The sequence below is a fragment of the Strongylocentrotus purpuratus genome, unplaced genomic scaffold (assembly GCF_000002235.5).
Source record: "Strongylocentrotus purpuratus isolate Spur 01 unplaced genomic scaffold, Spur_5.0 spur5_scaffold_3, whole genome shotgun sequence".
Lineage (NCBI taxonomy): Eukaryota > Metazoa > Echinodermata > Echinoidea > Camarodonta > Strongylocentrotidae > Strongylocentrotus > Strongylocentrotus purpuratus.
Window position 1 is genome coordinate 23,406,564 of NW_022145609.1, and position 26,222 is coordinate 23,432,785.

Here is a 26,222-nt window from a genome sequence, read left to right on the forward strand (position 1 = left end):
TATTTTCTTTATTTGATGATTTTGTTTTAAAATACTAAACTTCCTGGGGTTGGAGAAAGAACCAGGGGGGAGATATCCATTTTGAACACGGTATGGAAGGGCTTCTCCAATGGCAGATCAAGGGTTTCTTTTAAAGGAGGGGGGGGGGTAATGAATAATAATAATAATAATATTCCGCTTTTATATAGCGCTTAATGCATCTACGATGTCTCTAAGCGCTTTAAAAATATAATTTTGTTACCCTGGTCATGGGATTCAATGCTTGCCCGCACACACTGTGTGCACAATCTCCACTGTCTGGGGAGTATACCAGCCAGGCGTTACTTGACGCTCAAAAACTGTTTGACCAACAATGACGGTCGCGTCCTACCGGGTATCCATTTAAAACCTGGGCGGAGAGTAACAAATGCAGTTTAACATCTTGCCAGGATATTGGTGCCATGTCGGGATTCGAACCATCGACCTTTTGTTTAATAAGATACATCACGATGATTTTAAAAGGGAGTGCCTAGGCTGGAACAACCACCCCTCCCAAATCCTCCAGGTTTCACCTTTAACAATATTTTATATTCTGTATAATTATTGTCCGGTATATCGGAGGTGAGCCCTGGTATATCTTAGAGTAAATTGGTGAGTCTACAGACCATTCCTTGTCTCCATTTAAAGATACTATGTCCCTTTTGCAGCCAACATCAAATTATGTAGAACTTTGCAGGAACTATCAATATGTCACGTATGTCCTATCTATGAAACTTAAACGTTAGCAGTGTCCTAGTATTCAAATTATGCAAGGAAACCCGTTTACTTTCTAGATTCCCCTGTCAGACAATATTGAGTGACTTTTCTTTGGTAATAACATACATGAAATTGAGCTGTAACAGGTACATGAGCATATGTCCACATTAATAACCCACTACTTGTAATGGCCAAAATGAAACTGATCGAATCTTTGTGCAGAACAAAACGTACGACCACTCGGTACAAGGATCTGAACGTATTTCCGGTAGAGTCAATTGTCATTCAATAAAAGTTTAACAGTTATTATGTAGTTTGTAATGTCAATGAGCCAATGATTCACATATATTATGCATTATTATTAACCACCTCTCAACATATCCTTCTATAGAAATATATTTGTTATTTCAATCTGATATGAGCAGACCGCATGAAATAATTGAAAGTCGTAATTGTTCTCTATCGTAGCAACAATGTTTCGTTCGTCACGATTGTTATCAAAGGATAACGAAATATAGTTTTAAACATAGATATATCATCCTAAAAATCGTTTATGCAAAGACCCACTTTTATATAAATGTATTGATAAGCCAGCATGTTAGATGATAAAGCTACAATATTCATTGATTTGTAGTTATGTAATGCATATAACTTTAATATCCATAAATTACTCCATAATATTTTGTCAACAATTTGATATCGTAAGTTTCTAGTTATCAGAACATCATGCTAAAGAGCTCGAACCTTAGGTTACTTTAGAAACAAATAACAATTTTTTGTTTATTTGTTTGATGTTGATTATGTTCCTTTTTGTTTGTTTGATAAAACACTAACATTATTAATTGATTGCTGATACGATACAAGAAAAAGATTTAATCGGAAGAAGTCGTTGCTAAGGTCATTTTCAATATGAAAATGCATAGTCAATAATGAGATGCATGATTCTTATAATTCGACCTTGACCGTAGTTGGATTACAAAACATGATAAATATTGTTTTTCCTCCTCGTTTCTTTTAATTTGTTTTTAATTATCATTTACAACTACTTGTATAAAGGTAGTTACTGTAAAGCGCATTTGAACATGTATAAGGAAATGGGTTATGTAAAATATATATTTATCATGAGCATTTAAAAACTTATTGAATTACCTTTTCTATCAAGTGTTTATCAATTATTTACCGCACTCTCTGACGTAGTTTACTTTTCACGTTTTGTTCCCGAATAGGTGGCAAAATAATTGCTACTGTTGTCTAGGTGATTTATGGCAAAGTGTGAGGTTACATGCTCATCATACGTACACAAAGAAAACCATTTTTTGAAAAAGATGTTTATTGAATCAATTTTTATATTGTAATCAGGCATAACGGTGCACAATGCGCTTGACACTTGCCTTTTCACCACTGTTCCCATCACAAATTAAAGAAAGACGTCGCATACCTCAGTCGAAAAATTAAATCTGCACATAGATTTAATAAGAAATCATTATGTTGCGTTGTGTTTTGCTTTAATTCAGTCTAACCGTCGACGAAAGTGTGGCAGCAGACACTTCTCGATTGATGTCACTTGCTCTAGAATCAGGCCTTTTTGAAGCCACTTTGGTCCAACACGCACACCTGAAGACCAGGCCTAGCTGTCGAGCAAATGCCCGCCGAAAATCCATGCTCCTCGCCGCATAAATCATCGGGTTCATTGCACTATTCGAGAAGGCGATTTTGAAACAGATGAGCTCGTAGACGTATATCTCGTCTAGACGGACGTCGGGGACGATGACGTCAATGATGGTCATAAACGATGCCGGCAGCCATCCGATGATGAAGAGGCCGAAAACGAGCATAAGCGTGACGGCGGCTTTCAAGTCTTTTTTGAGCGTTGTAGCGTATTTGGCCCGAGCGAATGCTTTTGTTTCAAGAACGCGCTCGAGCGCGGCTATCCGACGTCGATGACTACGGGCGACGCGGTAGATGCGAAAGTACCAATAGGACATCAGCGTAAGCGATACAAACATGATGAGCACGACGAGCATGATACGATGTCCCTTACTCAGGATGTAGAGGAGATCGCAGGCGGTGTAGTAGAATTCATGAACGTTATTCCACGCGAAAGCGGTGGAGCTAAGCACCAGGGTAATCAACCAAATGCCGGCGATAAAACATGCTACCCGACCGTTCGTCATCGTCTGCTGGTACGTGAACGGTGACGTGATGGCGAGAAAGCGATCAAAGGCGACCACGGTAATGTGCAAGATGGTGAGAATCACCATGGTGGTGATGACGGCGCTCACGGACAAGCAGGCCCACGGCGAGACGTCGGGCTTGAACCCCAATCCGACGATGATGTCGAGAGGTATGCAGATGGTAGCGAGCAGGAAATCGACCACGGCTAGACTGGCCAGGAAGATGTTGTTCTGAGAGCGTAGTGAGGGCGTCCTGGCGACACTGAGTATAACCAGTGTATTGCCAATCAGTATGACCACAGCTATTACAATATCAAAGACAAAGACGCCTATGATTTGGCTTTGGGTTAGGCACAGGTAACCGGCACATCTGAGCTCTGGTCTTGTTGTAGAGCTGACCAAAACTTCCGAAGGCATGTTACTGAAACGTTGTTGACAACCAGAGTCAACGCATTCATCCATAAGTTGAGAGGATTGAGAGGACATATCGAATTGTGAAGGTTTTGTCTGATAATTTCAATTCCATCAAGCGACGAACATTTGGAGAGATATGATCGGGTGGTCCTTCTCAAAGCTGGAAATGAGTCACCGAATTGTCGTTCTAGATAAACAGCATTCTCCAAATAGGCAGTAAGGTTTTATTTGTTTTGGTTTTTTAATCGTAAAAAATCGTTAAAATCAATAATAATGTGCATGACGTAAATGACGATGGTTTCTGATGATATATTGCACTGACGTGCGATGGGCGTGTGACTGTTTGAAGGGGAGTGGTGGTGGTGGTGGTGGTGATGGAGACGAGAGATAGGGGTGGGTAAAGGAGGAAGGATAAAGAAGGGAGATAGAAGAGAGAGAGAGAGAGAGGGGGGGGGGGTAGTGGGGTAGAGAGAGAAAGAGAAAGAGAGAGTGCGGGTAAGAAAAGAAAAAGGGGAATAAAGAGAATGAGGATTAGGTAAAAGGGAGAGATGGAAGACTGAGATAATAATCTGAATATATTTATATACCGCTTAATGCGAAATATCATCGCTGAGCGCTTAACAGATATCATAACCTTGGTTATCGGATTCATTCGCGCACAATGTGCACCATCTTCACTCCATGGTGAGTGTTCCTACCATAGCACAAAGCTGTTTGGAACCAGCAACTTTGACAACTTGACCAGTATGATATGACGCCACAGTTCGGTACTCTGTTATAGCCAGAATATTGATATGAATCATTATCATAACAACATTCATCCGATGTTACAAGTCACCGCACTTTATGATAGCGAAAACTATAGTGATATTTCTGTTGGTGCCTTACGGTACTTTACACAAACGTGCCACCATTTCCAGTTTGTTGGCTCAGTCAGTAGAGCGTCCGCATCACAAGCGGGAGGTCGTGGGTTCGAAATCCCGGCCGCGTCATACCAAAAGACGTTAAAAGACGGGAGTTGCTGCTACCTTGTTTGGCGTTCAACAATAAGGGGATAGAGTAACGTCGATCTGGCGCTGCTCAGTGGCTGCCGGGCTCACGATCAATTGGGCAAAAAGAATTTCCATTTTCGGTTTAATAAACTTTTAAGTGGAGTAAAAGATTATTATTATTATTATTACCCTGTTTACAGAACTAGAACTATGGATCCACAACTGGTTTATAACGTATTGCGTTCCTTATCTGTTCTGAATGTTATGATGGGTCGAACTCATTAAAACATCATTAATTTGTGTTACAACGCAATTGGTCAAGCGAACAGTACAGACCGTGATAGAAAGAACAACATAAGCAGCAGAATCCGCAAAATGATAAATAGTCAGCCGTCTGAAGTCACAATCGGTAGTCGTAGTGATATAGCATTAAACCATTATAGCTCACGGCTTTACTGTTTAATCGCATTGATTCCCTGACTTTGAAGGTATCTGAAGTGGCTGTACCTTTCCTCGAGATCATTAATCAATCCAATATGCGGCTATCGTGAGTATAACGAGGTGGGAGAAATGTCTCAAATGCCGATTAATTACCAATTGCCGGACAGAGTTGGTCATTACCACAAAAACAAAGCGCTAGACTGGGACCTGATAGTTAGTTTAATTACGTGAAAGGTGATTTGTATTCATGCAGGTAGAGACTGTTTGAAGGGTTCAAATTTTGAACAGATAACGACCTCACTATTTTCTTTATCTGATGATTTTGTTTTAAAATACTAAACTTCCTGGGGTTCGAGAAAGAACCAGGGGGGAGATATCCATTTTGAACACGGTATGGAAGGGCTTCTCCAATGGCAGATCAAGGGTTTCTTTAAAGGAGGGGGGTAATGAATAATAATAATAATATTCCGCTTTTATATAGCGCTTAATGCATCTACGATGTCTCTAAGCGCTTTACAAATATACTTTTGTTACCCTGGTCATGGGATTCAATGCTTGCCCGCACCCACTGTGTGCACAATCTCCACTGTCTGGGGAGTATACCAGCCAGGCGTTACTTGACGCTCAAAAACTGTTTGACCAACAATGACGGTCGCGTCCTACCGGGTACCCATTTAACACCTGGGCGGAGAGTAACAAATGCAGTTTACCATCTTGCCAGGATATTGATGCCATGTCGGGATTCGAACCATCGACCTTTTGTTTATTAAGATACATCACGATGATTTTAAAAGGGAGTGCCTAGGCTGGAACAACCACCCCTCCCAAATCCTCCAGGTTTCACCTTTAACAATATTTTATATTCTGTATAATTATTGTCCGGTATATCGGAGGTGAGCCATAGCCATTGGTAATAACATACATGAAAATGAGCTGTAACAGGTACATGAGCATTTGTCTACATCAATAACCCACGTCTTGTAATGGCCAAAATTAAACTGATTGAATCTTTGTGCAGAACAAAACGTACGACCATTCGGTACAAGGGTCTGAAAATCAGCCGCCATCTACTGTCAAACATCGTTTATCCGGTAGAGTCAATTGTCATTCAATAAAAGTTTAAAAGTTATTATATAGTTTGTAATGAGCCAATGATTCACATAAAGTATGCATAATGACTAACCAACTCTCAACATATCCTTCTATAGAAACATATTTGTTATTTCAATCCGATATGAGCAGACCGCATAAAATAATTAAAAATCGTAAGCGAGAAGATTGTTGTTCTCTATCGTAGCAACAGTGTTTAATTCGTCATGATTACTATCAAATGATAAAGAAATGTTGTTTAATACGAAGATGTATCATTCTAAATCGTTAATGCCGAGACCCACTTTTATAGGAATGTATTGATAATATAGAGATCTGCTAGTTTGAGCATATAAAGCAGCCAGACCTCGAATATTAAATCCTGTCGAAATATCTTTTATATGCCGAATTGAACAAAAATCTACCAAGAATTCTTACCTTATCCTATTTATTGAGTAAAGATTGGTTAAAGCATCACGGAAAATCTGAGACACTGTCTGTTAATCTTAACTTGAAAAATGACTGAAAGTTTCAACCATTTGGGAATCGCAGACACAAAGCACTGTATGGTGTCCGCGCTCGCACACAGACTATTTTAACACGTAAACCAATGGGTATCGCAGCAAAGTTTTACTATTTTCATGGTAACCGGAATTTTGAGGGTTCTCACTCTTGGACAATTAACAGTTATTGGCATTTTTCGTTTCTTTACGGGAATGGCTAAGATCACGATTCATTTTCAACCAATCAGAGGGCTGGATTTCTAAAGTTAGGTATATAAACCAGCATATTTTAGATGATAAAGCTCAACATTCATTGATTTGCAATTATATTATGCATGTAACTGTAATACCCATAAATTACTCCATAATATTTTGTCAACAAATTAATATCGTACGTTTCTAGCCATCAGAACATCATGTTAAAGAGCTCAAACATTAGGTTACTTTAGAAACAAATAACAACTTTTTTTGTTCATTTGTTTGATGTTGTTGATGTTCCTTTTTGTTAGTTTGATAAAACACTATCATTATTTATTGCATTGCTAAAACTATACAACATAACAAAATTAATCGGAAGAAGCTGTTGCTAAGGTCATTGTCAATACGAAAATGCATTAATAATGAGATGCGTGATTCTTATAATTCGACCTTGACCGAAATTGCATTTCAAAACATGATAAAAAGTTGTTTTTCCTCCTCTTTTCTTTTAATTTGTTTTTAATAATAATTTACAACTACTGGTGTAAAGGTAATAACTGTAAAGCGCATTTGAACATGACTAAGGAAAATGGGTCATATAAAATATATTGTTATCATGATCATTTAAAAACTTATTGAATTACCTTTTCTATCAAGTGTTTATCACTTATTTACCACACTTTCTGACGTAGTTTACTTTTCACGTTTTGCTCCCGAATAGGTGGCAAAATAATTGCTACTGTTGTCTAGTGATTTATGGCAAAGTGTGAGGTAACATGCTCATCATACGTACACAAAGAAAACCATTTTTTGAAAAAGATGTTTAATGAATCAATGTTTGCATATATTGAAATCAGGCATAACGGTGCACAATGCGCTTGACTCTTGCCTTTTAACCACTGTTCACATCACAAATGAAAGAAAGACGTCGCATACTTCAGTCGAAATAATGAATCTGCACATACATTTAAAAGGAAATCATTATGACTATGTTGCTTTGTGTTTTGCTTTAATTCAGTCTAATCGTCGACGAAAGTGTGGTAGCAGAAACTTCTCGATTGATGTCAGTTACTCTGGAATCGGGCCTTTTTGAAGTCAGTTTGGTCCAACATGCACACCTGAAAACCAGGCCTAGCTGTCGAGCAAATGCCCGCCGAAAATCCATGCTCCTCGCCGCATAAATCATCGGGTTAATTGCACTATTCGAGAAGGCGATTTTGAAACAGATGAGCTCGTAGATGTATATCTCGTCTAGACGGACGTCGGGGACGATGACGTCAATAATGGTCATAAACGATGCCGGCAGCCATCCGATGATGAAGAGGCCGAATACGAGCATAAGCGTGACGGCGGCTTTCAAGTCTTTTTTGAGCGTTGTAGCGTATTTGGCCCGAGCGAATGCTTTTGTTTCAAGAACGCGCTCGAGCGCGGCTATCCGACGTCGATGACTACGGGCGACGCGGTAGATGCGAAAGTACCAATAGGACATCAGCGTAAGCGGTACAAACATGATGAGCACGACGATCATGATACGATATCCCTTGCCCTGGATGTAGAGGAGATCGCAGGCGGTGTAGTAGAATTCATGAACGTTATTCCACGCGAAAGCGGTGGAGCTAAGCACCAAGGTTATCAACCAAATGCCAGCGATAAAACATGCTACCCGACCGTTCGTCATCGTCTGCTGGTACGTGAACGGCGATGTGATGGCGAGAAATCGATCAAAGGCGACCACGGTGATGTGCAAGATGGTGAGAAACACCATGGTGCCGATGACGGCGCTCAAGGTTAAGCAGGCCCACGGCGAGACGTCGGGCTTGAACCCCAATCCGACGACGATGTCGAGAGGTATGCAGATGGTAGCGAGCAGGAAATCGACGACGGCTAGACTGGCTAGAAAGATGTTGTTCTGAGAGCGAAGTGAGGGCGTCCTGGCGACACTGAGTATGACCAGTGTATTGCCAATCAGTATGACCACAGCTATTACAATATCAAAGACAAAGAAGCCTATGATTTGGCTTTCGGTTAGGCACAGGTAACCGACACATCTGGGCTCTGGCCTTGTTGTAGAGCTGACCAAAACTTCAGAAGCCATGTTGGGGACTGCTGAAGTCATGTAACTGAAACGTTGTTGATACCCAGAGTTAACGCATTCATCCACAGGCTGAGAGGATTTAATGAAGAGTTATAAACGCGTACCATTTAAACAAAATTCCATGCAATCCCTCACAGTCTATTCCAGAAAACTTCGTATTAAACAAGAAAATTGACTAAAATTAATGTTGAATAAAAGCCGCTTATAAATCCATCACATGTAAATTGAATCCTCAAATCCTTATTTCTAGATACATGTAGGCTACACTCTGAGGCGAACAATGTTAATCACATTAAAATCCAAGGCAAAAAGAGCATATACGATGAAACACCAATGTCCTAGATAGATGCTTGAGGTTATTGATAATACTTGGCATATCCAACATATCAAGATGTGAAGGTCTTGTCTCATAATTTCAATTCCATCAAGCGGCCAACATTTTGAAGAGATATGATCGGGCGGTCCTTCTCAAAGCTGTTAATGAGTTACCAAATTCAAGTTGCACCATTAATTCTCGCTACCCCAAATAGCGATTCTGCCGAGATCCGGGGAAAATCCTGAAAACGCGCATTGCATTATGGGATAGCTTTTCGACATTACAGCTTCCTGTGCAGGCGGCGCGATAGCGCAAACGTAAAACGCCGTCGCCACACAACGTGTATGCACCGAGTATGTCGTCTGCTCGGTCTTGTTTTTTTTTCGCAAATATTTCAACGTTTATTTGAACATTTCATTCGTTGTTTTTTGCGTCTTTTGACATCAGTGACGATGGTTTTCTTTTGTGAGGCTGCACAGTGCTGGGCTCATGATTCCAAGCGTAAGAACCCTGAAAAATGGGGGTGGATGAAGGCCGTGACTTGGGATGGGACTCTATACCGGAAGTTGTAGTGACGACCCGAGAGAGTGAAAATTACCTCGTCTCGCGAATTTCGAGATTTTCGTACCTATTTAGGGTAGCGAGAATTGATAAAGCGATCCCGCAGGTACCAGGTACGGAAACAAAAAATCCGAGCAATTCTTGACAACATGATTGTATGTACCTCATCTGTTGTATGAAGCTGTAATGAATGAAGAAAATCTCTTCTGGCGGATGCAGCTCACTGTGTAACTGGAGCAGCATGAGATCGGACAATAGTTCGCGAATGATGAGCTTTGATTGGTTTTTGATGATGAATAATATTGCACTGACGTGCGATGAGCGTGTGAATGTTTGACGGGAAGTGGTGGTGGTGGAGATGGGGAGTGGGTAATGAAGGGAGAATAGAGAAGTGAAAGAGGAGAGAGAGCGAGAGAGAGAGGGAGAAGAGAGAGAGAGGGGAGAGGGAGGGAGAGAAAGGGAGGAGAGAGGGAGAGAGGGAGGGGAGGAGAGAGAGAGAGGGAAAGAGGTGTAAGACAAAAAGAGGGGAATAAAGAGAATGAGAATTTTGTAAAAGGGAGAGATGGAAGACAGTGTGATAATATTATTATGTGGTTTATAATAGCGCTTGATACGAAATACCGTCGCTTAGCGCTTTACAGATTTTGTTACCTCTGTTATCGAATTTATTCACGCACAATGTGCAACATCTCCACTCCATGTTGCGTATTCCTATCATATCGTCACGTTGAGGGCATATGGAAATTACTAACACAAAGGCTTTCTTCATCGTACCATGTCCCTATCTCTCTCTCTTGGTATGAAGTGGCACGTGTATATTAATGCACTGGCAAACGACATTGCACTACAGAGTGAATTCCAATATAATTATTGACAAGGCGCTTAAAAATATAATATGGAAACCCAGCATGGATGAGACAAAGAGCGAAGAACAGAATAAGAACTCAGACCCCCCCCCCCCCCACATAAAAAAGGAGAAGTTAAAAATAGAGTAGTCCTTCCTTTTGTTAACACTATATCCTCTCGCTTGAAACGAGCGTTCCAAGACAAGGATATTAGTGTTGCATTCAGAAGCCCTAATTTGGTCCATCCAAAAGACCAAATTCCAAGAGAGGAAAAGACAAGCATTGTGTAAAGATTACTTGCACAGATTGTAACAATTCATAATTATGTTGGGGAAACTGGCAAAACTTAAATGAGCGATTAAAAGAACACAAAAGAGCCCTTTGATTGAGCTACCCATCCCATTTAGCTTTAGGTGAACACGCCCTCAACTCCAGGACATAATATTGGATGGGATGATGCCCTTATTATTGACTTTGAAAGCAACTTCTGGTCAAGAAAGGTGAAAGAGTAGATATGGATTAAGAGGATTAAGCCTACACTAAACAGGGACTCTGGATACTTATTGTCACCTATCTTTGGTCCAGTGCTCGCAAGATACCATGCAGGCGGCGCAGCTAAGAAAACGTGTGACTGGAAACTTAGCTTGAGAAAGTCCACATAAGTGGACGGAAGCTTGCGCAACAAAACCCAAGGTTGGTAGAAGCTTCAAAAACTACATTTTATGATCATCCCCGACCAATGACAGTTTTCTGTATCAGACATTAGTATCGTGTCGAGGATCAAACCCACAGGCCCGAATTCACAAAGGAGGTTTGTCGATAAACCTAGGTTTATGTGCGTTTCGACGCATTTTAACATGGTTTGTAAAAACTCGTCGAAACGCGTCATATGACGCACATAAACCTAGGTTTATCGACAAACCTCCTTTGTGAATTCGGGCCACAACCTTTGTATTTAAACCACTCGACTACGTCACCTCTAGATAGAGTCAGAGAGAGGGACAAGGGGGTACACGGAGAAATGGGGACTGACTCACGGAGAGAGAGAGAGAGAGAGAGAGAGAGAGAGAGAGAGAGAGACAGACAGACTGAGAGAGAGAGGGAAAGCGAGAGAGTGATGATATAGACGGGGGAGAGAGAGAGAAATAGATAGAGAGAGAGAGAGAGAAAGTGAGAGGGTGGTAGGGAGGAGAGAGAGATGGCATGAAAGTGCAATATTGGTTAATAATATCACGCTAATTTGTGAGCCCTTCGAGTTATGACTTGCCGCATTTTCAATTAACGGTATATAATCAAGTATATAAGCAAATTATCTTTCCTTCACGAATTATTTTTAGTTACGGAAGTGGCTCGAGTGACGTACACTGTCGCTCATTATAGTTGGAATATTTTTGTTTTACCCCAATTTATGGAATTATTTAAAAAATAATTTAAAAATAATAGATCTAGATAATAGTATACATTCTCAGATTGTATTGAATGATACTTTGCCAATGTGTGTTCTGTGTGACTGCTAAAGCATGTGTATGCTACTATGCTTATCAACTAAGGGACCTACGCCCTTAAGTCATAAATGACAGTAATTTTATTTTATTTATTTTATTCATACATATTTATACAGGTACACAAGATCAGAAATAAATCTGTTTTACATATTGGACCTGGTATTAAAAGCATAGTATAAAAAGTAGTAAAAATGAGAATTCAGTATTCAGAATTCAAGTATAACAAAGTAAAATACAGAATAAATACAAAGTAATGAGGATTAATGCCCCACAAAAGGGCACTAATATAGCACATCGACACGGTTTTGATCCTGGGGCCTCACAGTTACGTGGCCATTGCTTTAGACTGTACGCAGCGGGGGCTAGGGTAGGGGGCAGTTCCCCCCCCCCCAAAAAAAAAAACGCCGGCCAAAATAGAGAGTAGAGAAAAAAAGGGAGAGGACGTAGGAAGAAAAAGTAGCAGACAAAAAAACATTTTTGAAATACAGACAAGAATTAAGACTCGAAAACGGTACAACGAATCGTCTTCTTTCTCTAATTATTTAATGAAACGTCAAAGCTTCTGCGCTTCGCGCAGGAGGTGGGGGGGGGGGGGTTACTGAATTGCGACAAGGATTAAGAGTCGAGAACGGTAATACGATTCGTCTTCTTTCTCTAATGTTTTAATGAAACGTAAGGGGGGGGGGTAAACAGAATTCAGAAGAGGATTATTTTCGAGAACGGTACAACGAATCGTCTTCTTTCTTTAAAAACTTTAATGAAACGTCAAAGCTTTCGCGCTTCGCGGGGGGGGGGGTGAATTCAGACGAGGATTATTTTCGAGAACGGTACAACGAATCGTCTTGTTTCTCTAATAATTAAATGAAATATCAAAGCTTCTACGCTTCGCCCAGGCGGTGGGGGCACTGAATTTAGACAAGGATTAAGAGTCGAGAACGGTACAACGAATCGTCTTCTTTCTCTAATGATTTAATGAAACGTCAAAGCTTCAGCACTTCGCGCGGGAGGGGGAAAACTGTTTTCAGACGAAGATTATTTTCGAGAACGGTACAACGAATCGTCTTGATTCTCTAATAATTAAATGAAATATCAAAGCTTCCACGCTTCGCCTAGGCGGTGGGGGCACTGAATTTAGACAAGGATTAAGTCGAGAATGGTACAACGAATCGTCTTCTTTCTCTAATGATTTAATGAAACGTCAAAGCTTCAGCACTTCGCGCGGGAGGGGGAAAACTGTATTCAGACGAAGATTATTTTCGAGAACGGTACAACGAATCGTCTTCTTTCTCTAATAATTTAAAGAAACGTCAAAGCTTCCGCACTTCGCGGAGGAGGGAGGGGGACATCGCCCATCCCTGTAGCACCCCCTCCCCCAATTACGTCAATGCTGGTCACCTTTACGTACCAATATTTGGCTCGCATAATTTCAAATTTGGCCCCCCCCCCCAAGAAATCCTGGATCCGCGCCTATTGGTAACATTGCCTCAGATTCTGAAAAAAAATCCTGGATTTAGCTCATGCTGCAAATATAAATATAAACCTTTAGGTCAGTCAGTCAGGAATCCCATGACTTTTACAAGCCGATAGCCTGTCTGATTATCAAGATATTTTTGATTGGAAATCGACACTTTGTTTTGCGTTCCCTAACGGTTTGTATAACACCACAGTCTATTGGGGAAAATTAGTATGGCAAAAGCGGGCACTCAAAGATTTTTTCCTTTTTTAAGGCACTTCTAATCATTTTAAATAGCTTTGATTTTTAATTCAAATCATTTTTTTAGCTTCAATATTACACCATATCACAGATACTGATAACACGTAGGGCCATGCATCTCAGATTTAACATCGTTAAACAATGCCTTTAATTAAGTCATGATAGTTTGTTGTCGGTTATGGCGGGGTGACTTGGCATTATAGTTTTTGAAAATGTGCATATAAATCAATTTCCATTAATACCGAGAGGCCTGTGGGCGGGGTGTACGTCATTCGTTCTGACGACAAGTCCTCTACGGTCAATACCAATTAATGAGGAACTGCACTACTTATAGCTACGTGCGCCCTCTAGATAGCAAACAATGCCTAAGCGGTATCCGTTGGTCCCCCATTATCCCCTTTTTCTATGTCAATTGAGAGCTGATTTGATGAGATAACCAACGGTCAGTGAACAGGCATGAAGGTCTAACCCATCCTGGCCAAACTAGTGCAGACAGGCTTCAACTGAATTCTTCGCTCTGGTCCAAAACACGACAAGGGTTTCATTAGGCCTGAAATTAAAGCAATTTTTTTATAGAAAACTATTCTCAAAGAAAGCAGGAAACCATAGAAACAGACTGGTGCAAGTTTGAAATAAATTGGACAAAAAATAAGAAGGTTATGAAAGTTTAAAAGTTGTGATCAATATACGTATGGGAACATCACATTGGCTGTATCAGTCATGTCACTGCATGTGAAGCAGTGCATTACAATTTCCCCATATGTTCCAAGTGATTAAAATTCTAATTTCAAAATGTGTGACTAAGGAGGGCCTTTACTCTTTAAAGGAACTATCATAATATTATGAAATGCATAATAAATTGTTATTAGTACCCCCAAAAAAAGGTACCTGTGGAATCCCCTTATAGGAAAACAATAAGAAATTGATGATATTTTTATACTATAGTACATAAATGTACAGTTTTGCTTCTTTCCTTGTTTACTTCAGAATCCACTGACCTATTTGCCAATAAGAGATTCGCGGAGGGACTACTACAGTTTTAAACGTTTTTCTTCAAGATGCCATTGAATGCTAAAATTATGTTAAGCACACCCTAAAATGAACCCTGTTTATTTCGAAGTCTCACCTCCATCTCTTTAATAAAGCACTTGATTGTTATGATGCTCGGAACGGACTCATACGTCACTTCAAATACTTTTCATATTTACGAAATGAATAATAACAGTATGATGATGACAACAACATATCCCGGTCAGTGGCGGATCCAGGGGGGCACAGGGGGCACGTGCCCCCCCCCCCCCCCGGCCAAAAAAAAAAGAAAAGGAGAAAAAGGAGGGGGAAAGAAAAAGGAGAGGAAAAAAGAAAAAAAATGGAAGAGAGAAAGAAGAAGAAAAGAGGGAGGAAAGAAAAGGGGAGAGGAGCAAAAGGAGGGGAAAGGGAAAGAGAGAGGAGAGAAAAGGCGGAAAAAGAAGAAAGGCGGAAAGACGGAGGAGAGAAAAGGGGGAAAAGGAGAATAATGAGAAGGGAAAAGAAAGAAAGGGGTATGATATTATAAGAAGCTGTTTTTTTTTTTACCGGGTAAGGGGCGGGGGGGGGGGGGGGCATGCAATTTTAAGTCGAACATGACTAATACCAACGATTTTTATCTCCTTTATAACTTCTAACTTATAACCTATAACTTAGTCTTGAATTAATTTTCCGATATACCTATTCTGAATGCTCTTTCAGCATGCATATTATCCCCGCCATTAATCCTGCCATAGTTGCTGGTTTCATTGTCATATTATTCTCTGTCATCCCTGTGGCCGCGAAGTTTCTATCCGTTTTGCAAGCACTTTTTTTCCATCGCCTACATGTAATGCTTATTGCTTCCAGTTTGCAAAAGATCCCAGTCGCGCATATGTGGGGGTGGGGGAGGGGTTAGGGGGTTTAACCCCCCCCCCCCCCCTTGGGCTGCCAAGTGAAAATGTGATGTGAATAGAAAAACGCCATCATGTATCCAGACCCACATAGTATCCGTATCGTCATCGGGTCAAACCCCCCTTAAACTGTTACTAGATTTAAAAAGACGCTATCGTGCACTTCTTTTTATGGTCTCCATTGTGTTAGTAGATGCCAGGAAAACATCACTTACGGGGGTTCAAAATAGCAACAACAAAAATCGCCTCGCCGCTACGCGGCTCGGACTTTGAGGCTCGTGGACGATGCTCCGCATCGTCATTGGGTCGAACCCCCATCAAACTGTTACTTGATTTAAAAAGACGTTATCATGAAATGCTGTTTATGGTCTCCATTGTGTTAGTAGATGCCAGGAAAATATCACTTACGGGGGTTCAAAATGGCACACCAAAGAATCGCCTCGCCGCTACGCGGCTCGTGGACAATGCTCTGCATCGTCTTTGGGTCGACCCCCCCCTTAAACTGTTACTTGATTTAAAAAGACGTAATTATCATGCACTGCTTTTTATGGTCTCCATTGTGTCAGTAGATGCCAGGAAAACATCACTTACGGGGCTACGCGGCTCGTGGACGATGCTCCGTGTCATCATTGGGCCACCCCCCCCCCCCCTTCGCAGAAAGCCAGATCCCATCATCCGCCCCTGGATCCTTACTCTTTGAGGGGGTAGGAAAAAGCAATTTTACGTCATATTACTCCAGGAAGTGCCTGAAAATGCACCTAATGTGGTTCTAAAATTGCAAATGCTTCCTATCCCAGACCCACCCCCGCTCCCTCGCCGCTGACGCCTCGCTCCATCGTTTTTCATATATTTCACCCCATGCGATTTTGTGCCCCCCCCCCCCCGGTAAGAGATTCCTGGATCCGCCACTGCCGGTGACACATCCGTTTGCATATTAATAGGGAAGATTAACTTCACTGGTTTTTAACCTTCAACAAAAGGTGGTTGCGCTCTAAGAGCGAACCACCTTTTGTTGAATGAGACCAAATTTCCCTTATTTGCTAACCAATGAATAAAAAGAATGTCGATTATTATTAACATTATTCGTATTAATTTTTGTTTGTTTAAACCTCGACCGCCTTTTGAAATAAAACACACATGTTCATAGAGTCAAAATATTAATTAAAAAGGTCGTTTGTTATTATCACCGTCATCTTAATTAGCTACCCAAGCACTTCGACCACATTTGAAAATGTTGTCGATTTTGACATTGTCTATCTAGAGTAAATCTTATTCTCAAATTCGATTTATGAAAAGAGGGCATCTGTGTTTGTATTAATACAAATTGGGGTGACCGATCATTCTACTTCTCTGGACCTAAGCTGTTGAATAACCTTCCATAATACATCAGGGGTGCCGAGTCTATATCAACGTTCAAGACTGTCTTGTTCCAAGCCACGACATGATCTCAAGAATAACACTAATGCCAACAAATACTAATGGAAAATAATCTCAATTTGAATAACAGCTGACCAAGAACGTTGAATTTGTGAGACGTTAGAGCAAGCACCATGAACGCCTAGCAGAGGCGGAAACCGGCGGCATACAAGAAGCGATTATCATAATCAGCAGCAACATTACCATGATCACCATCTTTGATATAAGTGAAAAATGAAACAACAGTAATTTAGGTCCGAGGAGCTAGTAGAGGCAAAAAAAACCTTATAGGAATGCTTTCTTAAAAAATTATAATTTATAACATTAAGAAAGAAAAAGGGGAAAATAATATATCAATGACAATCAAAATGGTGTGTTAACATATTCATTTGTTGTGGTGTGTGTTGTAGTACGTAATCATTAATCTATTAAATGGGGTTTGAATCCAGTGTCCTTTGGCAAGACATCTATCACTCTCTACCCAGGTGATGTTGATGGGTACCCGATTGGTAGAAACACCTAGTCTACTTGAGCGCACTGTAATGGCAGTTCAGCTAAAGGCATGGTAATTATATTGGAGGGCACTCAAAAAGAACAATAATTTATACAAAGTTCGGGGGAAATTTTGAAAAATGGGTGGATAGTGATTCTTTACAATTTTGATATATTTGGATGCCCCTGTTGATGTATTAAAAGCACTAGAAAATTTAGCCTCTAAAACACTTCTGTTTTCGAGAAAAATTGAATATTACCGGTGCTCCCGGTAAATTTTGATCAATTTCAAATAGCGCCTACGGTCGGAATCCACTGACCTACTGCCAATTAGAGATTCGCGGAGGGACTGCTACAGTTTTAAACGTTTTTCTTTAAGATGCCATTGAATGCTTAAATTATGTTTAGCACGCCCTAAAATGAAACCTGTTTATTTCGAAGTCTCACCTCCATAAAGCGCTTGATTGTTATGATGCTCGGAACGGACTCATACGTCACTTCAAATACTTTTCATATTTACGAAATGAATAATAACAGTATGATGATGACAACATATCCCGATGACACATCCGTCTGCATATCGAAAGGGATCATTTACTTCAATGGTTTTTTACCTCGACACAAAACAAGTAGAGCGCAACCACCTTTTGTTGAATGAGACCAAATTTCCCTTATTTGCTAACCAATGAAAAAAAAAAGTCGATTATTATTAACGTTATTCGTATTAATTAATTTGTTTTTTAACCTCGACCCCCTTTTGAAATAAAACACACAGGATTATAGAGTCAAAATATTAATTAAAAAGGTTGTTTGTTATTATCACCGTCATCTTAATTAGCTACTCAAACACTTCGACCACATTTGAAAATGTTGTCGATTTTGACATTGTCTATCTAGAGTAAATCTTATTCTCAAAATCGATTTTGACATTGTCTATCTCGAGTAAATCTTATTCTCAAAATCGATTTATGAAAAGAGGGCATCTGTGTTTGTATTAATACAAATTGAGGTGACCGATCATTCTACTTCTCTGGACCTAAGCTGTTGAATAACCTTCCATAATAAATCAGGGGTGCCGAGTCTATATCAACGTTCAAGACTGTCTTGTTCCAAGCCACGACATGATCTCAAGAATAACACTAATGCCAACAAATACTAATGGAAAATAATCTCAATTTGAATAACAGCTGACCAAGAACGTTGAATTTGTGAGACGTTAGAGCAAGCACCATGAGCGCCTAGCAGAGGCGGAAACCGGCGGCATACAAGAAGCGATTATCATCATCAGCAGCAACATTACCATGATCACCATCTTTAATATAAGTGAAAAATGAAACAACAGTAATTTAGGTCCGAGGAGCTAGTAGAGGCAAGAAAACTTATAGGAATGCTTTCTTAAAAAATTATAATTTATAACATTAAGAAGGAAAAAGGGGAAAATAATATATCAATGACAATCAAAATGGTGTGTAAACATATTCATTTGTTGTGGTGTGTGTTGTAGTACGTAATCATTAATCTATTAAATGGGGTTTGAATCCAGTGTCCTTTTTACAAGACATCTACCACTCTCTGCCCGGGTGATGTTAATGGGTATCCGGTTGGTAGAAACACCTAGTCTACTTGAGCGCACTGTAATGGCAGTTCAGCTAAAGGCATGGTAATTATATTGGAGGGCACTCAAAAAGAACAATATTTTAGTACCAATATTAAGAGCCTACCCTGGGTAAAATGTGTAGTGGGTGGTGTTGTTGCTTTTGTTGTTGTTCGTGGTGGTGATTTAATTTATTTTATATGCGGACGGCTGTTATTTTCATGTTAGTTCACCTTTTAATTGTTTTACTGTCTTACAACTTAAAAGCAAAGACTACGTAATGTTTGTGTATGTATAATGACTGTATAACAGTATGTGTGTATGTGCTTTGCGTATTAACACTTTACTTCCTCTTTTTCTTCTTCATCACCTTCTTCTTCCTCCACTTTTTCTTCTTCTTCTTCTTCTGCTTCTTCTTCTTCTTCTTCTTCTTCTTCTCCTCCCTCCTCTTTTTTGTTCTTCTTCTTTTCTACTTCTTATTCTTCTTTTTACCCTTTTCGTATACTGCTTCAACTACAACAAAATATATCCGAGGAATCTGCTTGCGGAAAGTTTATAAACATGAACATAAAAAGGTCCCTGCCCGTCATTAAAGAAATGGATGCGCAACAGTGGGGCAGATGACGCAACAAATGGCCATGAGAGTCTCGTGGTTTCACAAATCCGGTTGATTGAGGTTGATTCACATGATCGAAAGTCCATCATTTCATGATTTAAAAAAAATTAAAGTTAAATATTGGCCATGACAATGAATAAATAAAGCGAACCCATTTGACAAACAGTTCGTTTGTCGATCTAATAAATTGAGGATATTTAATTAATGAATGGGCGTTTGTCAACCTGATTAAATAAAAGAAAGCTCTTTATTTGTTGTGCTTCGGTCACCACAGATTATGTTTAATTAGCTTATTTTAAAAGGTGTGGGGTAATTTACTAACATGAATATATGTTTGTAGTCGCGCACTATCAATGAAGTAACGCAATCCAATTAGTTGGTAAAATTGTGTTGTTATGCCGTTTATTTTATTTGTACAATTCATTCAAGACATTATTCCGTTCAAAACCTATAAGTAAGAGCTGCTTTTCGAACATAGCTAAGTTTCGTCATTAGTCATTGCTAAACTGCTCTTCACTTCTTGTCTCGTTTTTTCTGTTTCACCAGACGTTCAACAACTCAAAGCATCGTAAGTTAAATACTCTGATATCATCATAGTGAGTTTTTGATTTAATATGATTTGGCTTGACATGAATTGACTTGAATTGCCTTGATTTGATTTGATTTGTTTTGACTTCAATTGACTTAACTTAATTTGATTTTATATTACAAGGTATGACCTTAATTGGTCTGATCAGGGCCCGTTTTATGAAGATATACGATTGATTCGAATCGATCACATCTTGAAAATAATCGCAACTCCTACCTTTTAAGTACACAGTTGCGATTAATTCTAAATTACGATTGAGTCGAATCAATCTCATGATAAAACAGGACCCTGGTCTAATTTTATCTGTTTAAACTTTTTTTTGATTTGGTCTGATCTGGTTTAATTTTGTCTGATCTGGCTTAATTTGATCTGATTTGATTTTAATTTGATTTGATTTGATTCCATCGATTTGATTTGATCTGGTTTGAACTGATCATATCTGATTTGATTTAATTTTGCTTTAGTGAAATTGATTTGATTTGATTTGATCAGATTTGAGTAGAGTTGAGATGAGTTGGTAAAGTAGACACGATGAGACCTGCATGATCATCATACATAAATCATCGATTTGATAATCAACTAAATCGCGCATGAATGGATAACTGTTAAATGGATAAACGCTTGATGGAACCGTCCAACGATTGAAATAGATAGTATACGTTCACTAATGCTCCTTATTCTAGATAGTAGTTATGCCAAAATTTGGGTCAAACTTTCACAAGAAAAGGCAGTGGTGTAATTTTGACGTTGCAAACACTTTACATGCAGTTCTTTTTGACGTGAACGGTAGCATTTCGAGGCTTGTGGGTAAAAGTATTTTTTGTGTGTAAATGCAGTTAATGTAAGGACAGAATCGTGGCGTGTGTAGTTAACAATGGGACACGCGCATTGCTGCTAGACTGGGAAATCAACCTTTGACTCATGAACGAATACTCTTCAAGAGACATGTTTTGTTAAGATATCTCTTTTTTATTTTTTTATTTACACTTTATATTCGGTATCTAAAACAAATATTGACTGTTTATTATTTTGTTCGTGACATGGTTAAAACTATGGCTCCTCGGTGATCTCGAGACTGCCCTTTACTGCTCGTAACAAGATCGCATCGGGCAATAGTTTTAACCGTGCTCCTCAAGGCAGTCAATATTCCTATACTATTATCATCATCATTATTACTGCTACAGTGCCATTATTAGTAGTAATAGTAGTAGCAGCAGTATAAGCATTGTCATTTAATGTCGTATAGTGCTACGCTGATTTGGGCAAAACATTGACCTAAAGGGGGCGCTATAGCAATAGAAGAGTTGAGATCAGTTGATCATTTTGTATGCTTATAAGTTTGACTTTGTATACATTTAAAGTTGAACAGAATTAATGATGTCCCCGATAGTATGCCAGGTACGGGTAAACAACCCCTGGACTTGAATTTCTGCATAAGATTTACAGGTGTTTGTTTCCGATAAACACGTTAGACAATAGACTGTTTTTTCCGGTTATCGAACATTCTTGCGGGGCTCTATAGGCTCCTCCTACTTTCACCGTTACGCAGTCAGAACCACTCTATTGTGCTTTGTCATTGGTTATATTTAATTGAATGTATAACTTAATTCTCTCTTGATTTGTAGATTGAACTAATCTCGAGGTCGGGTGGCTTACGAATCATCCCATAATTAAATTCTATCTTTAATTGGTTGTCTGCGTAAGGGCCCTCCCGATTATCTAATAAGATCATGTGACATTGAAGTCATGTCGCCGGCGCATGAGTATTTAAGCGCCATGTGCATGACTTCGTACACCAGTTTAGTTTGTTCCGTTTTTTTCTATGTGCTGCTAATTTCGTTTTTTAATCTAAATAGGGTCACCCAGCCTCTGAGAGAATAGCTAATATAAAATGTCCTTAAATAAATAATCTTCCTTTAAACTACTGGAGCTGTACTTCCGAGCCTGTATCGTATTCATTTTGTTTCTGAACTCGTAATCACCATTTCATTTGTTCAATTTTTTTCTCAACAGATGAACACTTTTAAGATGTCTATCATTCTCATCGTGTCTCTCTGTCTCCTGATGAGCATAGGACACTCTGAAGCACGTAAGTAGTTTAAACTCTCCTAAATGCCCCGTGTCACACGGCTTACTTCGAACCATCGGGTCATCGCGTTTGCTGTAGGGTTTTCACAAAGTGTCGGGTAAATTGGAACAGGCGATTTGTAGAAGAGAGGTGTTTATTTCACAAACATTACCCCCGTCAATAACGTGGCATGTTTTCACAAAAGGTCGGGTAACGCGACCCCCAACCCGACGCGATGACTCGATGATTCGGGAGAAGCCTGTTCACACAATGATGACGTTGTAAAATGTCAAAGTAGCACCATTTCACTTTTAAATGAGAATGCATAACAGCGTGTTCAAAGCTGATCTGAGCTCACAGTGATTATGAGTCGGATTGGCCTGTCCTCCGGGAAGGTTTGAAATCACCTGAAATTTAGATTTTATTATTCAATGACTATTCAGACCTAATTTGATGACTACTATTTAACCCCTTTTTATTCTTTTATATATATATATATATGCAACAAAACAACGTCATTCACAAGGCACAAGAATATTTTGTCCTTCAATTCAAACTTTTTCAAAAATCGTATCGCAGTCGAATCGTGTACTGTAGTGTGCCTTAAAGGTAGGCTTTACTACCACACAGCGAGCCAGCAAGGTCAGTGTGACAAGTGGCTATCTCATTAACTCAGCTCTCATTTAACATAAGAAAAAGAGGATCATGGGGGACCAACAGGCACCGATTTTGGAAGTTTTCTATATAGAGGGAGCAAGTAGCTACAAGTAGGACAGTGTGCCTTTAATAAAAACACGCTACGTGCAAACATTGTTATGGTAAAAATAATGTAAGACACATAAGACCATTGTTGTGCGTTCTATTCGTTCGTTCAATTAAAAAAAATAGAAAATAGTTGTACATATCTATGGTACCTGGCATGAATGAATTCCTGAAATGCTAGAGCGCTGTAATGGCAGTCGGGACAAGAACCCACTAGCATTATTATTTATTATATATATATTTATAAAGGCATAATTATGTGAAAAAGCCTAGTAGTGTATAATAGACTCGACAATTTGTTTGTCATAATCTTTCAATACATTATGTTTGTTAGAAGAAAAAAAAACAATTCCTCTCGCGCGTATTAACATGAATAAGCGAAGCCATGTATCATTCCATTTTCACATACATTACACGTGAACAGACAGAAGATCCCTGACTTTAATGTTGTATCATTATTTCTCTATTCCTCAGAGTCGACCTCAGCTGAGTCGACCTCAGCTGAGTCTGTGGCCTCAGCTGAGTCGACCTCAGCAGAGTCTGCCGCCTCAGCAGAGTCTGCCGCCTCAGCAGCATCTGTCGCCTCAGCAGCGTCTGCTGACTCCGGTCGCAAGAAGCGATCTGAATCAGACTCCGACTCGGCAGAAGCGATCTAGTTCAGAGGAGGAGTCTGATGGCGCTGCCTCATCACAATCTGCTTCTTCCAAGTATGAACCAAGTCCGACTACGGACGTTCTGTGGCGACGTCTAGACGATGATTTATGATTCAAATTCAACAGATTACAAGTAGATGTTAAACAACTCTTTGTGTGTCACTCTCATAATATCCATGTTCTATACTTTAAATCTGGACGTGTAATTTTATCTTTCGTTAATTTGACTATTTCAAGTGCAAATTATAAAAAAAAAAACATATATGTCATAAAGCAGTTGGTCTTGTATTCAATTATGGCTGGAAATTGGTCATTATGCAAGGCTTTTGTAAGACAGTTCAGATCACACTTTCTTCCCGATTAGCACTCGAGGCACACACGTGAGTGTGTCGATCAGCACTCTTGGCAGATGAAAGGTTATTCAATACGATTATTGACATAATTCTATTTATATCTAGCTATAGACAGATAATGACATATTATAACTACTAATTTCACTGTAAAATTATATTATTATTCAAATTAAACAGTTAAAATGTGTGTAATCTGAATTGGCAGTGCCTTCTTTACATGTTAACGATTGATTTTTCTTATACAAATAATTACAGTGCAGAATTTTTAATGTGTTTTTAAAAATTCTAGATAGATTTGTCTTTACATGTTATCAGGATACTACATGGTCGACTGTTTTCCCAATCAAATCATATTCGGTTTAAGTGTTCTTTGTTTTTTATGTAAGCACAGACATTCGAAAGTAATAGTGTTGCAGAATGCTTTCTGCTTTCCTCTTCTTTTCCCCTTTTTCTCATTTTTCCTTTCCTGTTTTACATTCCCTTCTTTATCATCATTGATCTGTTGTTAATGTTCCCTGCTCTTAAAATACAATACAAATGTGTGTATCATAATCATGATTAAATCGAAGCTCAAAACCACATTTTCATTTCCTCAGTGTATTTTATTTGAATTAATTGCTGCAAATCGACAACGGCCAAGCCTTTAAAGCGCACTATACGCTCTGACTGCGATTCGACTTTTTTTTTCTTCTATAAACGCGCCAAAGGTTCTGTTGCTATTATTCCTTTCATTATTTAGAAATTAAATCGGGAGATAATCTTTGTTTTGATTTCTTTATCTAATAATTTTTATAATCGCTATTTCTTTGTAAAATCGGATCGCAGCATCATCGTGTAGTTCGGTGGATTAAGTACTATATATCCATGATATATATATAAATAAAAACAGCAAAACAGTGCATTCAGGCGCGGATCCAGGGGAGCCGAGCGAGTCTTGCCCCCCCCCCCCGCAAAAAAAGAGAAAGAGAGAGAAGGAAAAGAAGGGAAAATGAAAAAGGAGAGAAAGAAGAGGAAGAAGAAAAACAAAGGGGGGAAAAAGAAGGAGATCGGGGGGGGGGCGAAAGGGCCTTGCCTCCCATCTGTAACCCCCCTCCCATAAAAAAGAGAGAAGGAAGGAGAGTGAAAGAAAAAAGGAAAAGAGGAGATAAGAGGAAGGAAAAGGAGAGGAAGCAGAAAAGAAAAGAAGGGTGATATCAGTTGCACCCCCAACGAGTTGTAGTTCGGGGGGGGGGGGGAGGCAGAAGACCCTTGCATACCCCCCCCCCCCCCCAAAAAAAAAAAAAAAAAAAAAAAACGGGAGAAAGGAAGGGAAAGTGTAAGAGGAGAGCTAAAGGGGAACAAAAAAGTGGAAGAAGAAAAGAAAAGGGTGAAAAGAAGGGGGAGAACAGTAACGATTAATCCCACCAACAACATGTAGATCGGGGGTGGGGGGGGGGGGGGGGGGGGGCGAAAGGCCCTTGCCTCAAACATGGTTATTTCTAATTCGATACCGGAGATTTACAAATGTTGCTGAAATGACATAATTTTCCGAGATTTTTTCTCAATCTTTAGTAAATTTAACTTTTTTATACGTTTGTTGAAAAATGGCAAATTCCTAAGGAAAGAAAAAAAGAATAGTGAACTGCCTTTGTCACAAAGTACTGAGGTGTCAAACTTTGCTCATCTGACGGTAATTAAATGCCTAAACCCCTTTGCCTCCGGGGGCTCGGCCCCCTGGACCCCACGCCAATTCGTGACCTGCCAGTGTCACAAATAAGGTATTACAATATGCTCATCTGACCGTATTTTATTGCTCAAAACCCCTTGACTTCCCGTGACTCTGCCCCCTGGACCCCACCTAGGGCCTTAAGACAAGTCCCTGGATGCTAATCTGACTATAATTTAATGCTCAAAACCCGTGAGCTTATGGGGTCTCCGCCCCCTAGACCTCACGCCAATCAATGTCCTGCTAGTGTCACAAAATTAAGGTAACAAAATATGCTCACCTGACCGTAATTTATTGCTCAAACCCCTTGACTTCCCGTGACTCTGCCCCCTGGACCCCACCTGCTCAAAACCCGTGAGCTTATGGGGTCTCCGCCCCCTAGACCTCACGCCAATCAATGTCCTGCTAGTGTCACAAAATTAATAAAGTAACAAAATATGCTCATCTGACCGTTATTAAATGCCTAAAACCCC

General features: G+C 39.6%; 2 protein-coding genes and 1 long non-coding RNA gene across 6 annotated transcripts; 1 reads left to right on the top strand and 2 right to left on the bottom strand.

The window, feature by feature from the left end:
- Positions 1-1,913: 1,913 nt before the first annotated feature.
- LOC115928761 (dopamine receptor 2-like) lies at positions 1,914-3,496 on the bottom strand. The gene has a single exon (XM_030996634.1). The coding sequence runs from the start codon at positions 3,393-3,395 to the stop codon at positions 2,241-2,243; it is 1,155 nt and encodes a 384-aa protein (XP_030852494.1). The 5' UTR covers positions 3,396-3,496; the 3' UTR covers positions 1,914-2,240.
- A 3,856-nt stretch (positions 3,497-7,352) lies between these two features.
- LOC574723 (dopamine receptor 2-like) lies at positions 7,353-9,148 on the bottom strand. The gene has a single exon (XM_775088.5). The coding sequence runs from the start codon at positions 8,660-8,662 to the stop codon at positions 7,556-7,558; it is 1,107 nt and encodes a 368-aa protein (XP_780181.3). The 5' UTR covers positions 8,663-9,148; the 3' UTR covers positions 7,353-7,555.
- A 1,408-nt stretch (positions 9,149-10,556) lies between these two features.
- LOC754404 lies at positions 10,557-24,625 on the top strand. 4 transcript variants are annotated; one of them, XR_004066280.1, is made up of 3 exons: positions 10,557-11,056; positions 22,222-22,297; positions 23,513-24,625. It is a non-coding gene; the product is annotated as an uncharacterized LOC754404 (long non-coding RNA). The 4 variants fall into 4 exon arrangements; XR_972006.2 differs by lacking the exon at positions 10,557-11,056 and adding an exon at positions 19,971-20,187; XR_143763.3 differs by lacking the exon at positions 10,557-11,056 and adding an exon at positions 21,953-22,006.
- The last annotated feature ends 1,597 nt before the right edge of the window (positions 24,626-26,222 follow it).